The 15,992-nt window shown below is 35.2% G+C and overlaps 5 protein-coding genes across 5 annotated transcripts; all 5 read left to right on the top strand. All coding sequences in view use genetic code 12, as the record gives it.

Moving 5' to 3' along the window:
- Positions 1-2,930: 2,930 nt before the first annotated feature.
- CTRG_00477 (uncharacterized protein) lies at positions 2,931-5,720 on the top strand (the record flags this gene model as incomplete). Its single annotated transcript, XM_002545650.1, has 1 exon — positions 2,931-5,720. One exon carries the CDS (start codon positions 2,931-2,933, stop codon positions 5,718-5,720), a length of 2,790 nt encoding a protein of 929 aa, XP_002545696.1.
- Positions 5,721-9,021: 3,301 nt separating this feature from the next.
- Positions 9,022-9,870, top strand: ECE1 (candidalysin; the record flags this gene model as incomplete). The annotated part of the gene is made up of 1 exon (XM_002545649.1): positions 9,022-9,870. The coding sequence occupies one exon, from the start codon at positions 9,022-9,024 to the stop codon at positions 9,868-9,870; it is 849 nt and encodes a 282-aa protein (XP_002545695.1).
- Positions 9,871-10,369: 499 nt separating this feature from the next.
- On the top strand, positions 10,370-12,484 carry CTRG_00475 (uncharacterized protein; the record flags this gene model as incomplete). Its single annotated transcript, XM_002545648.1, has 1 exon — positions 10,370-12,484. The coding sequence occupies one exon, from the start codon at positions 10,370-10,372 to the stop codon at positions 12,482-12,484; it is 2,115 nt and encodes a 704-aa protein (XP_002545694.1).
- A 264-nt stretch (positions 12,485-12,748) lies between these two features.
- On the top strand, positions 12,749-14,476 carry JAB1 (COP9 signalosome catalytic subunit; the record flags this gene model as incomplete). Its single annotated transcript, XM_002545647.1, has 1 exon — positions 12,749-14,476. The coding sequence occupies one exon, from the start codon at positions 12,749-12,751 to the stop codon at positions 14,474-14,476; it is 1,728 nt and encodes a 575-aa protein (XP_002545693.1).
- A 334-nt stretch (positions 14,477-14,810) lies between these two features.
- CTRG_00473 (uncharacterized protein) lies at positions 14,811-15,779 on the top strand (the record flags this gene model as incomplete). The annotated part of the gene is made up of 1 exon (XM_002545646.1): positions 14,811-15,779. The coding sequence occupies one exon, from the start codon at positions 14,811-14,813 to the stop codon at positions 15,777-15,779; it is 969 nt and encodes a 322-aa protein (XP_002545692.1).
- Between the last annotated feature and the right edge of the window lie 213 nt (positions 15,780-15,992).

Genomic DNA, 15,992 nt, shown 5'->3' with positions numbered 1-15,992 from the left:
GGTGCCAAGTAATGTAAGTATTGTGTGGTCTTAAAGATGATGGTTATGATTACAAATGATAATTAGAAACGGTATCAGAAATATTTTCAAGGACCGCTTTCGTGTAAGTACAAATACTTTAAATGTTTTGTTTATAGTAATTGGGTTGCCTAATTGGTTGTTTCTAATGCTATGTGATGATTAAAGATTGTGGTGATATTTTTCTTGGTAAAGTCTTGAGCCAGGATGAAAAAGGACCCCCACTTCGTCCATCATTGCTCTTAAAACGGGTTTATTCTTTGGTTCCAATTATTTTTATTCTTAGTATTAGCCTTGATTAACAATGGTCCCCTTTTTTTACCTGATTGGAACAAAAATAAAATAATCCTTATTGTCGTGTTTTGTGTATATGGTCAGGAGCATTGACCCTGATGATTTGCAATTTTTTTTTTTTGCTCAATAGATTAAAATCACGCTGGTGAGTTTACTACGCGAGGCAATGCCCGCCAATAACCAAGACTACTCGTAATTGAGGTAAAGCAATGACGCGGTTTAAATCATTGGTATACTCGAGAAGCCTGTATTATTATCAAACACTGTATCGGGGGCGTTTGAGCTAATGGAAGAAGAAGGAAATAGGGGGAATGTTAGAGTTAAACAAAATGAACCTTATTCGCTTTTTCCATTCCTTTGGAAGCATAAAGAACAGAAATCAGGACAGTTGTATCGATACCTTAAAGTGTGATTCTATTTTTAGTCATCCAATAAGAGAAGCTCTTCTTAATTCTTTAACCCAAATTGTCAGGTGAGTTCTTAACAAGTATTATTTAAAATCAAACACACATCGTCAACACCGTCAGTAGAGTTAACTATCATGAGAGAAATGAAAAAGTTGGCCCGGGTACACGAAAGTTTAAGTCGAACAATATATTTTTAGTTCGGTAAAAAGCCAGTAGAATACACGAGGACCCCCTGTGATATTATAAGTAACAATGGCATGAGTTAATGAGCCCATAAATGAGTAAACCCGCATGTTAACAATGGTATTGGAACAACAACAACAACAACAAAAAATATTTGGAAAAGAAATGATACTCTACAACTAAACTGAATAGGTGAATTTAAAGTGAGTCAAAGTGAAAATAAAAGAATCTATAATACCGTTCCTAATATTCAGTATTAGATAATACCGGAGATCGATAATTGACATATATAATATAGATCAACCACAAAATGTTATCCATATTTTGTTGCGACTGGGACATTTCATGTTGATACATATTAAAAATAATTCAAAAAACACATTTCAATTTCAACCACTAGAGTTTATTGTAATGATAAGTTGATTTTCTATTTAACACTAGTGAAAAAAAAAAAGAAATTATAAAGAAAACCCACATAATACGAAAAAGGCTTTAATCATACGCCAATCACAAAAATAAAAATACGTTTGTCATGTGGGTACCCTATATTCACAATTGATGTACTTAAATATATGTCAGATTTACAAAAATCCACCCCAACATACACGTTAACTCCAAATTAGACATAATCCCATACATACACACTGGTTTCATATTATTGGTTGTTCCGTAGTGAAATAACTATAATCTTACTAGAACCGGTAATACTAATTATTAGCAATAGTTACTATAATGAGCTTATTTCTTGGTGATTGTTTATCGTTTATTTATTTGTTTATTTTTTCAATGTTTTTCTCCTCATGGATATTTTTACTTCTGTATCTTCTATTGTGTTTCTTTTTTCTTTTACATTGATTATGTGGTCAAGTTTTGCAATGCAAATCATTTTTGATAAATGTCACATATTTGTTTTGAAATTAAAGTTCAAGAATTAGTGGGAACCAAAATGTTGTTGGGCACTGCATTGATCTTCAAAATTTTCCGAAATTCCATGATCCAACACTGTTCATCTCAATCCTCATAAAATTATACAACGGGAACGTTTGCGCAATTTGTAGATATTCGAACAAAGACATCTACAACCGGATAGTCAATGTTTTACACCTGAATTTTGGATTTGAGTTTATTCAGTGGTCCATGATTGTAGAAATAAAGATATGCTATGAAAGGTTAAATTTTCGATTTATAAGTGTGGGTGCATCTTCGTAACGCGATAGCCCCTCCCCCGCGCGGGCTCTATTTTTAGTTTTGGCACCCTTTCGCCTTAAAGTGCCTCCTTTATTTTTTGGTCAAGCGCCGCCAAACAGAACCCTTCCTCTAATTTGAGAAGTGCACGACCTGACTGAAAGAAGAAGAAGAAGAGGGAAAAAAATGCACCTCATGGTGATGCCTTCGAGCAGTTCCAAATTAAGCTCTTCATGTCTCACTTTCGATTGTTAGAGACCCTACCTGACAATTTCCATTATAAACCTTAAAAACTTCAGCTATATTATGTATTTTTTTTTCACTATCCTTGTATTATAATTCACTACTGAGTGGATTTCGTTTCCCACTATCAAAATCAGGAAGTTTTTAAATTGTTAATATGCATCCATTTTTAAGCATGCGTTTACACCTCATTCATTTAGACGCTTGGCTTAACATACCGATTTAAAACATTTGGTTCTTTATACATTCTCACACCATACACAAATTACCTATTTCTGATCGTGCTTATTCTTCTTTTGCCTTTTTCTTGATTTATTTTTTTCGTTTTATTGTTGTTTTTGCAGTTTGTATTTGATTTCCCTAATTCTGCACAATCGTTATACCATGAAGACATAACCTTACCAATGAATATTAGAGTTCGTTTGGAATTCTATAAATATCTGGACAAAGAAACAAGCTGAAACTTTTTCTAATTTTCCTAAAGAAAGATTATTACTTTTTTCAAATCAAAGAATCTTGAGTAACTTTCAATATTATCAAGGGCCAAATCTGTCTTGTTATCTAACAACTTACACTCGCTTTTATTTGATTAACTGAAGAATGAGATTTGCCACTACCCAACTTGTTTCACTCGCTTTCTACCTAGTTTCGATCGAAGCTACTTACGCCATTAGTGGCCTTTTTGACTGTATTCCAAAAACCGAAGTTCCCGTTTGTCCAACCTTGGATCTCTATACTGACACATCTGTTAGTGTTGGCTCCAAGAGAGAAGACCAATTTGAAGATGATTTGGAGAAGAGAACCTTTTTAAATGCTGGTCTCAACCTTGGTGCCAGTGTTGGTTCTAGTGCTGGTATCAACGCAGCCTTTGTCGTTACCGGTGCTAAGAAATTACCTGATGGTAACTATGGTATCACTTGTAACTTCAAGTCTCACTCTGCCAAAAACTTGAAGCTGTCTTTTGCATCAAAAATTCAAAATTTGAAAATTGTTGGTACTGGTTGTGGTGATGTTCCATTATATGGTAAAGGTTGCACCAAATATGTTGCCAACCCATTTGACTGGTCTGCTTCCTTCAAAGTAAAACCACAAGTCATTAATGGAAAATGTTGTCTTCCAGCTGATTTCCAAATTGTCACTGACTTTAAGAGCAATTGTCTTCAATTAGATGCCATTAAGCAAATCTTTGGTGGTGATAAATTAATTTACAAACTTAACACTATCGGCAGTGCCATGGAAACTTTTGATTCAAACCTTTTGTTCAAATCACAATGTGACTTTTTTGGTATCAAGAGAGACTTGGAAAATATTGAACAATATGACAATGTCGGTATTACTCACAGTAAGAGAACTTTGGGTGTTTTCTTGGATTTGTTGAAATCTGTCTCAGGTGGTGGTGGTTGTAATACCATTAACCAATTCTGTTGGGATTGTGACTGTGATACTACTACTCCAACTACTTCATCCACTGCTGTTTGTACTGAATGTGAAGGTACTACCTCTACTGGCACTTCCTCGATTCTTTCATCATCCAGTACTGGTCAATCAACTACATGCACTACCAAGAAAACCACTCCTGTTACTACTGAAGAAACCACTCCTGTTACTACTGAAGAAACCACTCCTGTTATATATGAAGAAACCACTTCTGCCACTACTGAAGAAACTACTCCTGCCACTACTGAAGAAACTACTCCTGCCACTACCAAGGAAACCACTCCTGTTACTACCGAGGAAACTACACCTGTTACTACCAAGGAAACCACTCCAGCTACTACCGAAGAAACTGAAGAAACCACTCCAGCTACTACTGAAGAAACTACTCCAGCCACCACTGAAGAGACTACCAAGGAAACTACCAAAGAAACTACTCCAGCTACCACTGAGGAAACTGAAGAAATCACTCCAGCCACTACTGAAGAAACTGAAGAAACTACCAAGGAAACTACTCCAGCTACCACTGAGGAAACTGAAGAAACCACTCCAGCTACTACTGAAGAAACTACCAAGGAAACTACCAAGGAAACTACCAAGGAAACTACCAAGGAAACCACTGAAGAAACTGAAGAAACTACTCCAGCCACTACTGAAGAAACTGAGCAATCTTCTTCAATTGCTTCTACTACTGCTCCAGCACCAGAAGAATCTAGTCCAGCTGAAGAAACTCCAGAAGAATCCAGTCCAGCTGAAGAATCTCCAGAAGAATCCAGTCCAGCTGAAGAATCTCCAGAAGAATCCAGTCCAGCTGAAGAATCTCCAGAAGAATCCAGTCCAGCTGAAGAAACTCCAGAAGAATCCTCTCAATCTGAAGAAACCACTGTTCCATTATCAACTCAAACTGAACACTCAACTACTATCCTTACTGTTACTTCTTGCTCCAGTGATGTTTGTACTGAAACTTCAATTACAACTGGTGTCACTGTTGTTACTTCTGCTGAAACTATTTACACTACCTACTGTCCATTGACTGAAGAATCTACTTCTTCTACTGACAAATCTCCTGAAGAAACTACTCCAGCTACTACTGAAGAAACTGAACAATCTTCCTCAATTGCATCTACTACTGCTCCAGCTCCAGAAGAATCCAGTCCAGCTGAAGAAACTCCAGAAGAATCCAGTCCAGCTGAAGAATCTCCAGAAGAATCCAGTCCAGCTGAAGAAACCACTGTTCCATTATCAACTCAAACTGAACACTCAACTACTATCCTTACTGTTACTTCTTGCTCCAATGATGTTTGTACTGAAACTTCAATTACAACTGGTGTCACTGTTGTTACTTCTGCTGAAACTATTTACACTACCTACTGTCCATTGACTGAAGAATCTACTACTTCTGTTGAAGAAACTTCTGAAGAAACTACCTCAGCTAAATCATCTTCTGTTGCATCAACTACTGCTCCAGCTCCAAGTGAAGAAGAAACCACATCATCCGCTCAAGGCGAAGAAGAAACTACTCCAGCTGCTCCAGCTCCAGAAGAAACTACTACATCAAAAGAATCTTCTTCAATTGCTTCAACCACTGCTCCAGCCCCTGAAGAAACCACACCAGCTGCTCCAGCTCCAGAAGAAACCACACCAGCTGCTCCAGCCCCAGAAGAAACCACACCAGCTGCTCCAGCCCCAGAAGAAACCACACCAGCCACTACTTGTGAAGGTGAAGGTTGTGAAGTATTTGTTATTTCTACATCTACCACTATTGGTACTAGTACCGTCGTCCCAGTGACTGAAGGGCACATTCCAACTACAGTTGAATCAGTCTCTGTTACTCCTGTTGCAAGCCCAGCGGAACCTTCATCCATTGATTTAATCACTAATTTTGAAGGTGCTGGTAACAATATGAGATTATCATTTGGTGCTGCTATTGTTGGTCTTGCAGCTTTCTTGATTTAATTTCATTTGTTTCACTTGATTATCCAAAAACAAATTTATTTCCATTTATTAACAAAATACCATTTCTAAAATTATATTTTCTTTTTCTGTTCCTTGCTTATTTGCATGATATTTACATTTCGGTTTTCATAATGAATTGTTAATTTATTTATTTTGAATTTTAGTTTTCTTATTTTCGGTTTTGCTTTCACTAAGCAATGGCAAGCTTTTTGACATTTAGTTAACTTTCTACTATGGTTTTTATATTTTGCTTTTGCTTTTCTGTTAATTGATTAATGCTATAAATTTGTTTATAACTATTTAGGATGTACTTTCTAGTACTGTTTGATATATATATATATGTTTAAGAAATAAAGACAGTGTCGATTTTATACTTATTATGTAGTCATTATCTACGGTCCAAATACTGGAATAATATTACGCGTTTTTGGTGGTATTAGTCCTAACACGTGACATATAGTTTGATACTGCACGGATGAAATTCACTTGCACATGATAAAAAAAAACTTCCTCCAATATTGTCAATCAGCTTCTTAATAAGACGGCGGTGTATTGCTACATAAGACTTTACATTGAGCTATTTACAACTGTCTGTTTAAGCTACTGAATATTTTTTATAGTGAGATATTTTTCTCGACTCTCACGAGCTTTCTACAATGGTAATTTTTGAAATACTCAATCAATGTCCCATTCTTTTGGATGTTGATGTTTTTGTTTACTGGATTATTCATATAATCATGATTCAAACGGCTATGCTCTATTGTATTCATATAGGGGTATAACTGTATAAGTAGATTGTTGTGTGATTAGATCATTTTAGTGTAAAATCTACATGATTTCTTCATTAAATTATTGTAAAGCCTACAGAATAACAGGTAGAACTTCGAAAGACCACTTCAATAGCAACACAGATACCTATCGCCTATTGAAACACGGTCTTTATACAAAACATTACGTCATCGAATAAAATGAAAAACATCAACTATTTAATAATCAGTAGAGTTGCGCATACTACGAAGTTGAATTAAAAAAAAAAAAAGCCAAAATTTTAAAGTTGGCAAAAAAAAAGGCGATAATTGCGTCCGGTTATACACAGAACCGAAAATGTCGCACATGTCTTTAAGTAAGTACTAAATGACTCCTAAAACCCATCAGTACGACACCGACAAAGGTCGTCTCTAATCACGTGATTGCGGTAGATAAACAATCACTGCAGCACTACCGAAATAATAATAAAGTACAAGTGTAAGGACGAACTGCAAGACAACATTCTGTTAGTTTCATGGTTGCTAGGTAATATTCAATAGAAATGGAAGATAAATTATATAGTTTTCTACTTACTTCTATAGGCTTAAACAAGAGAAGAGAAATAGAGTTAACATCAAACGAATCACTACTGTAAATTAGTGTGATCACACACGGAGAAGAAGAGGAATACAGTTGTATACACTATAGCAAAAATAAAGGTAATTTGTAACTACAGTGAAAATAGCTCAAGCATTACTATTGTTGCAAGTGCAAAGTTTTATAACTGTTGTCGGTTAGTGACGAAAAAGCTGGCTGCCTGACAAATAAACTAAAAACGCAAAACACAGCACCATCTGCTTGATTTGGAACAATAGATGTTCATGGTATTTCATCAACTTTAACTTTTAGCTTTATTTTTATTACGTTTAAATAAACGGAACAACTTGCAAGAAGTTAGATAACTATATGTACAGTAAGAACTGTGCAAAAGAGACAGGTCAATCATAGAATACCATAGTATTTTAAACCTTGTTTCTCTTTCCGAACTGTGAGTATCTTTTGCAACAGATAAAGAGCGGTTTGTAAAGTCCCTTTTAAATTCAGCCCCCCTTCCCGTGGACAATGGGTTAATAAACTGTTTAGTAAGTTATTCATTCTACACGTTTCTTCTATGAGAAAAACGAGTTAACATATTCATCAAAAAGAAACAATCACCAAAGTAAAAAAAAAAAGGAGAATAAAAAATAAGCGACCCACCCTTGTGAACCTCCTTACTGCAAGTTTATTTTTAATTGAATTTAGGATCATTGATGGGTATCAAGTCGGAATGACAGATTTGTCTCTGGAAAATGCAAAGTTAAAGGAATTCTTGTAAAAAAAGAAAAGAAAAAAAAATACTGTGATCAGCAAAGAATAATTTCAAATTCTCCGGGAGTCTATCAAAATGACTAATAATAATAGTAATAATAATAATAACTGATATCCGCGGAGTGGTATTAAATATGCTTTCCAATTTGTTTGAAGTTGTGAATTATTACTCGGCAGTGTTCAGTATGGAGTATTAAGTGTGTTGGTTTTCAAAAGATAAAATTGGCTTTAGCTTTTCTGTCCATTCTCCCCCTGAACACATAATGGTCAGGAAGTCAAGTCGATGAAGCAAAGTATAAGAGAATAATTCCATCAAGGGGGTGGGTAGGAGAGACGAAACGGCTCTATGAAACTTCCAATCAAACGTTTTTCACTTTTTTTTGTTTTCCATATGATTATTCGTCTATTAGTAAATACAATTTGTGTCTTACGTTGTGTATTTTCTATATTTGTATTTGTAATTACAGGAGATCCCACTAGTATTAACTGTCAAGAAAATGTAGAGCACACATTTAAACAAGCACACTGATCATCGAGGTACGAAATGTATATATGCATATTCTGGATAAATTCCAGTCAAACGAATTGAATCATTCTTGAGCCACTCGAAGAAACACGAAAATTTTAGATATTTATTCCGAAAATGTGCATTTACCGTGTCGCACCTGTTCAGGCACATGCACTCTCCAATTTAGACAATAGTGGAACAATAGATAAAATCCGAAAGGTACATGTAAAATTCTGCAATCTCCCAATTTGTACAAAATTTGCACCACTTTTTTTTTACCTTTTATTTTGCTTTTGTCATTAACATTTCATTGTAGACTATAACCAATCAACAAGTATGAACTAAAATAGAGAAAAATAATATTAACAATAAGAAGGACAATTGAAAATAAACAAAAAAAAAAAGGAACGAAGGTTAAAATAATTCTTAGTAGGTTAAACAAATAGTGTTACCTCATACCTGGTCAATTATGACGATTACAACCACAACAAATAAATGTGATGATGGTTGTTCCTGTTGGTTCTATTATCCCAAAAAAAAATATAAAAAAATCTAGGTATAAATAATCCAGAATATTCCTTCCAAATATGAGTTCAGGATCCTTTTCCAATCCATTCTTCAATCACTCAAAACTACCTCACCAATACAACAACAATCGCTAACTAAGTATCATTAACAATGAAATTCTCAAAAGTCGCTTCATTTGCTTTCCTTGCTTTGTCTTCCCAAGCAGCTCTTATTCAACATGATGTTATCATTGAAAATATCAAAAGAGATGCTGTCTTAGCTGGTTCTGCCGAAAACAATATTGCTTCTTCAGCTTTCACCAAAAGAGAATCCGAAGTTGATTCTTCTGAAGATGTTCAATTGGAAAAGAGAATCAGTTTTGCTGGTATTGTCAGTAGTATCATCAATCAATTACCAAGTATTATCCAAATCATTGGTAATATTATCAAAGCTGGCCTTGTTAAGAGAGATGATATTGATGATGCTTTCGCCCTTGTCCTTGCTGAATACCCACATATTGTTTCCGTCTTTGAAGATGCCTTTGGTGATTTTACTGAAGCAAAGAGAGATGAAGCAGCCAGTGTTGGCACTCAAATTCTTGGCTCATTCCCATCTATTCTCACCCAAGTCGTTAATGGTTTTTCAAAAGTTCTCGATTTTGCCAATTCTGATACCTTCAGCACTGGTCTTTCAATTCTTTCTAATTTTACTTCTATTGCTTCGTCGTTTGCTAGTTCCCTCCTGAGTGTTGTTCAAAATGGTAAGAGAGATGGTGTGGAAGATATTGTTTCAATGGTTGTCAGACAAATTCCAGATTTGATTGTTGAAGCTTCCACTCCATTTGTCACCAACGCCGAAAAAATGAAGAGAGACGCCGATGTTGCTGCTTCTTTAGTTGATAACTTGGTTAAAAAGGGTTTGTCAACTGCAATTGATACTTTTGGCGCTGCTACTGTAGCTAGCGTTGTTTCCAAAAGACAAGTCAGTTCTTTTTTGTCTAAAGTTTTATCCAAAGCTTAAATGATTATTCCAAATTTATGTGACTATATCAAGCTTATTCAAGTCTTGTATCTGCTGAATATTTGAATCATTCGTTTTTTTCTTTCTTTCTATTTTACTATTTTACTTTTTCGTTATAGTCTTACTATGCCATTTTTAGAATGTTTAGTTTTGATTTATTATACAATCTCTGTTTGTGTTAAATTTGTTGTCGCGTGATCTGCACACACAAAAAAAAATGTGCTATATGCACAGAAAATCACTTTGCAAAAGTTTGCAACCAACAATAGAGAGAGAGAGACAGAGAGGCGAAATGTATGACTGGAGGGACAAGGAAGAAGAGAAAGAAAAAAAATTTTTTTGACAACCAAAATGTGTCATTTTCCTTTCTAATTTTTGTCTTTTATTTATTTATTTATTATTATTCTTTTACATCATTGTTCAATTCATGGTGGTGATATTAACGAATCAATCAATCGATAGTCTTATCTGTTTCCGTAGCATTATTCTGATTAATTAAATGAACTTAGAATATTCTCCAAATTGTTCAACTCCAAGTGATTCTTCATTGCATCATATAGAAACTCCAGTTACAACCGCTAAAGAAAACACTAACACATTGTCTTTAAATTCAAATAGATTCTGGCTTGAAACAGCTGATTCCACAACTTCATCTATATCAGATACAAGTGGTAGACTGAGAGGAAAGGTCAACTCCGGTGGTTGTGTTGTTACTTCGGGTGCTGATAATATGACTACTACCACCACTACTGGTGCTGCTGCTGCTGCTGCTAATACCACCACCACTATTAATACTACAACCATTACCAGTACTACATCTGCTGTTTCCGCCTCTTCGACCAATAATACTGGTGTGCATGCTGCTGCTGAAAATCCAAACATCATGGCCACAACAGCAACCAGGGATATTAAGTCAAATAATACCTTGGTTAGAGGACGACCATCTGCCTGTGTTTTTGTTGCTAGTTTATGTTCCACGTTATCCGATGATGAATTAAGTATCTCGGTCACCAACCATTTTCAACAATGGGGATCTTTAGCTACTGTCAAAGTTTTGAGAGATACTTGTAATCGTCCGTATGCCTTTGTACAGTACACGACCGACGAACAATCAAAGCTTGCAATTGAAAAGGGTCATAACTCGGTTTTGGATGGTAGAAATATTAGATGTGAAGCAGCCAAGGTCAATAGAACTCTCTTTTTGTCGTCCAAATCTTTACTTAATTATGAGGTTGTTGAAGATAGATTGTCAGCTTTTGGTGAACTTGAAGATTTGGTTCCTAGTACAGCCAAGGGTGAACTCTACAATAATGCCAACTCGGAAAAAGGGTACAAGAATTGGTTTTGTAAGTTTGTTTACCGTGATGATGCTATCAGAGCTTATGCAAATTTGACTGAAGAAGGAATTTATAAAATCGAGTGGACACAAAACATCGACAAATCTTGTGCCCGCAAAAGCGATGGTGAAGACTCTGAATTTGATACCAGGGTAAAATTTGATAAGTTTTCCATTTTTGTGGGTCAATTAAACCCTACTGTTACTGATGAAAGTCTCGGTGAAAGATTTCAACGACATGGTGAAATTATTGATTTGAATTTGGTTAAAAAAGCCAACAATACTTTTGCGTTTATCAAGTATAAAGATGAGTCGAGTGCTGCTAGTGCTGTTGAAAGAGAAAATCATTCTATGTTTTGTGGTAAAACAATGCATGTTCAGTACCGTGAAATACACCCATCGTCAACACCAATGCGTTATCGAGGTTCTGGGGGTGGATTTGGACATGGAAATTCCACTAGCACGGGTAGTAGTGGTAGTGGTGGCGGCGGAAATCTGACTAACATTGGAATTGCCTTGGCTCCTCCTCCAATCAACTTGAACAAGCGATCATTCACAAAGAACGAGTTTAGTAAATTTCACACTAAAGAGTTCAACAGTAAGCCAAAATTTAATGGGTATCCATCTAATAGCTATAACAAAGGTTACAACAAGTTCAAATCGTACAAGAATTTTCGTTCAGCCAACTCAGATAGAATGCTTGATAAAAACGTCAATGATGTTACATGGCAAGCCCTGCAATTGAATCTCAAGAGTGAAGTATCTGACGCTTCCAATAAGAGAAGTGGGGGTAATGGTGGTACTAAAGAAGGTTCCCGTGGTGGTAGCGGTCCTGGTGAAGCAAATAGAAGTAAAGCAATAAATTCTACAACTAATGGATATCCTCCACCACAAACTTCACCTGGTTTCCCTTTGTTCTACTATGTTCCTGCAGAAAATGTTGGTTTTGCTACTACAAATTCAAGTAATAATGCTCTGTTCTATAATCTTTACCCTCAATATTACCCACATCCTACCCATGCTCATACACATCCTCATCCTGGTGGTGGACCGCCACTTCCTCCTCCTGCCCCGGCTCCCGCTCCTCCGGGAACTGTTATGCCTGGTACCTCTGGTTGTCAATTTGGGGATATTTCTAATGGCGGTCGTCCTCCTTCTGGTGTTACTAATGTTATGGGTGGAGGTGCAGTTGATTATTCACATCCAGCATATGGAATGGCTAATTATGTATATTATCCAACTGAGGCAGAAATTGCTTCTCACGAAAAGAAAACTTAGATTGAATAACCAAAAAAAAGAAAAAAAAGGTAGTGCTTTGCTAGTCATGTTTCTTTAATGTTGTAATAATTATAGTAATATTATGTGTTTAACTTTATATATGAGTGAGTAAATGTTTATATCTCTTTAATTAATGTATACATATTTTGTTCCACCATAAAGAATCATTAACAGCAAATAAGGTGAGAAAAAAAAATCCCACCAAGAAAAAAATCACTATCAACACCTACTTTTCTGTTCTTATTGAATATCAACTTCATTACGATGTCTTGTGTACATGAATTAGCAAAATTGTTAGAACAAAAACCGGAGAAAACAAGTGGAAAAACTGTTAGTTTATGTCGTTCAAATACCGAACTGGATGATTTTCAACTTTATGATAAATTTTATAATTTGCCTCCAATTGATCCTATTTTACAAGAAAAGAAACCATGGAAACAAGATGTGAATTATTTTAAGAAAACATATATTTCATCATTAGCATTGATGAAGATGTGTATTCATGCACAATTAGGAGGTTCAATTGAAGTTATGGGGATGTTGATTGGGAAAATTGTTAATACTAATATTATTGTAATGGATGTTTATCGATTACCAGTTGAAGGAACGGAAACTAGAGTTAATGCACAGAATGAAGCATATGAATATATGGTTAGATATTTACAAAATAATCAAAATTTAGGTAATAGAGATGAAAATATTGTTGGATGGTATCATTCACATCCAGGATACGGATGTTGGTTAAGTGGGATTGATGTTAGTACACAAAGTTTAAATCAAGGATTTCAAGATCCTTATTTAGCTATTGTTGTTGATCCTGTTAGAACTTTAAAATCTGGTAAAGTTGATATTGGTGCATTCAGAACATATCCTGATAATTATAAACCAACTAAAGAAGGGAATAATGGATCTAAAAAAGTTGGGAATTTACCAAAATCTAAAAGAAAAGATTTTGGTAGTTATTCAGATAAATATTATAGTTTGGATATTGAAATTTTCACTAGTGCTTTGGATGATAAAGTTTTGAATTTATTGAAAGATGAAGATTCATTAAGTTGGATAAAAAATTTATTGACCAATGGGAATGAAGTAATGGGTATTAAAGAAAAAGATATTAAATCAATTGAATTAACCAAGAATTACGAATTGAGTCAAGATAATGCAGACGATGATAATATATTTACATTAATTGATCAATTGAAGAAATTAAATGGTACTAAAATGTCTACCAATAGATTGAATACTCGTAAGTTAGCATCTAATTTTGAGAGCGTATTGTATAAAAAATTGTTGAAGAGATCAAAAAAGTCCAAGAAGAACAAGAGTGAAGTTGAGATTCCAGATGATGAAATAATTGATGAAAGTGACTTGGAAAGGAATACTGATTTGAAATCAGGAGGTGCAGGCACTGCTTCTGATGCTGATGATGTTATATCCAAATACGGGGATGATGATGATGAAGATGAAGAGCAGGAGGAGGAGGAGGAGGAGGAAGAAGAAGAAGATGTTGATGATGTAGAGGAAGAAGTTGAGGATGGAGATCTGGATGAAGATATGGGACGCGACGATGACCGATTGTTAAGAGAGGTTGATGATTTGGCAAGGTATAATTTGAGAGAGTCGTATGATACGGATTCTGTACCACTTGATGATAGTTATGATATTAGAAAAAGAATGGAATATCTTTCGAAAAATCACAATCAATACCAAAGATACGGGTCTCATGATTTTGGGCATACAAGAAAAGGAAGGCATGCTATCCATGGTTCCCTTAATGTATCTTCATATGATGGTGGACGTAGAATAAAATCTCGATCCCGTAGAGATATTGGTGATCCGTCATCATTTGATGAACGATTAGTTGGTGCCACTGGCATGATGAAAGATACTAAGAAGAAGAATCAAAATTTGGTCAAATTAGCTAAATCAATTGGATTAAAAGAAGTAAATGATTTAATTATTATAGATGCTCAAGAGAAATTATTTACATAGGACGTGTATTGACATGTGATGTGTATCACGTGTAGAATATAGACGTGTCTTTGTGTATGCGATGGGCTCAAAAAAAAAAAATCCTTCCTTTTTTTTTTGTAATTTTTTTTACATAATTCTTCTGATGGTTGCCATTTTTCTTTTTTTTTTCTTTCTTTTTTTTTCTAAAGAATAAAATTGAAATCTCATTTTCTCTTACTTTTTTTTTTCCAGGTTGTCTGTCAAAATAGCATTATCTTCTTTTGCTTTTTTATTGAAAGTGTATATATTGTTCTAATTCATTAGAAGTTGGATATATATATATATATACATATTATAGAAGAGATTACTAAGGATGTATCATAGCAATAACAACAAGCGATCATCATCATCAACGACAACAGCAACTGCATTTAACAAGACCACACCAGCATTAAATCCGATTCTTCTTGCGAATCCATTAGTTTTTAAACCCTCCTCCTCATCATCATCATCAAACAAAGATCAGACTACCGAGAATCATATTCCTTCAAATTATATAATACTATCAAATATGAAAAAGTCTAAAAATACCAATCGTAATTCACCATCTTCAAGTAGTAGAACATCTGGTTTGAATAATAAATCTCGAAATGCGACTAATAGACCAAAATCATTAAATGAAGCAATTGCAAAATACACAGGTAATAGATATTTAACTCATAAAGAAAGAAAAAGGAAGAGAAAATTAGAAGAGGTTGATAATGTATCTATTAAAGATGAAGAAGGTGAAGACAAAGGAGAAGTTCAAGATGACCAAGACTTGGATGATGAAGCAGAAGATCAAGAAGAAGAGGAAGGAGAAGAAGGAGAAGAGGAGGAAGTTCAAGAACCAGTCACTAAGAAAAGTAGAGGCATGTGGGGTGCTATTAAATCATTCTGGTCAGGAACTCCAACACCTACTGGTTCTGCAGATGAAGATCTAGGTGAAGAAATTGGAGAAGAAATTGAAATTGAGAAAGAAACTGATTCTCCTGAAGAAAAGGAAGAAGGATCTTCTCAAGATGAAGATGAAAGTTCTCCTGGTGAAGTATTTGCAGAAACTTCACCATTCACTGGATTTAGTGAACCTGAAAAAAGTGAAGATGCTGAAGAGGAAGATGACGATGAGGATTTTACTGGACAATCTGAATCTAGTGATGAAAGCGATGACGAAGAAGAAGATGAAGAAGAAGAATCTGCAGAAGTAAACACCGAAGCGGATGATGTTGATGATGATTTGGAAAAATTAAAGCATGATTTGAAGGTCGATCAATTGATTAATTCCCACGGATTACCAAAATGACTAGGATGTAGAACGATGATTGCGGATGAGAAAGACGAAGAGGCACTACGAACACTTCGCTAATTCTCGGCTCGCGCCCACACCCCAATTTAACTATGTGTACTTCAGCCACTCCCCGTATATAATAGACTCTTGTAGACAACCTCCTTCAACTCCTCCCCTTCTCTGCTCGCTATCTCGAGAATACTCAGGCATGTTTGTCATTCCCTCTCC

The sequence above is a fragment of the Candida tropicalis genome (assembly GCF_000006335.3).
Source record: "Candida tropicalis MYA-3404 genomic scaffold supercont3.1, whole genome shotgun sequence".
NCBI lineage: Eukaryota > Fungi > Ascomycota > Pichiomycetes > Serinales > Debaryomycetaceae > Candida > Candida tropicalis.
The sequence above is the reverse complement of the archived record's forward strand: the minus strand, read 5'-3'. Positions and strand labels throughout refer to the sequence as shown.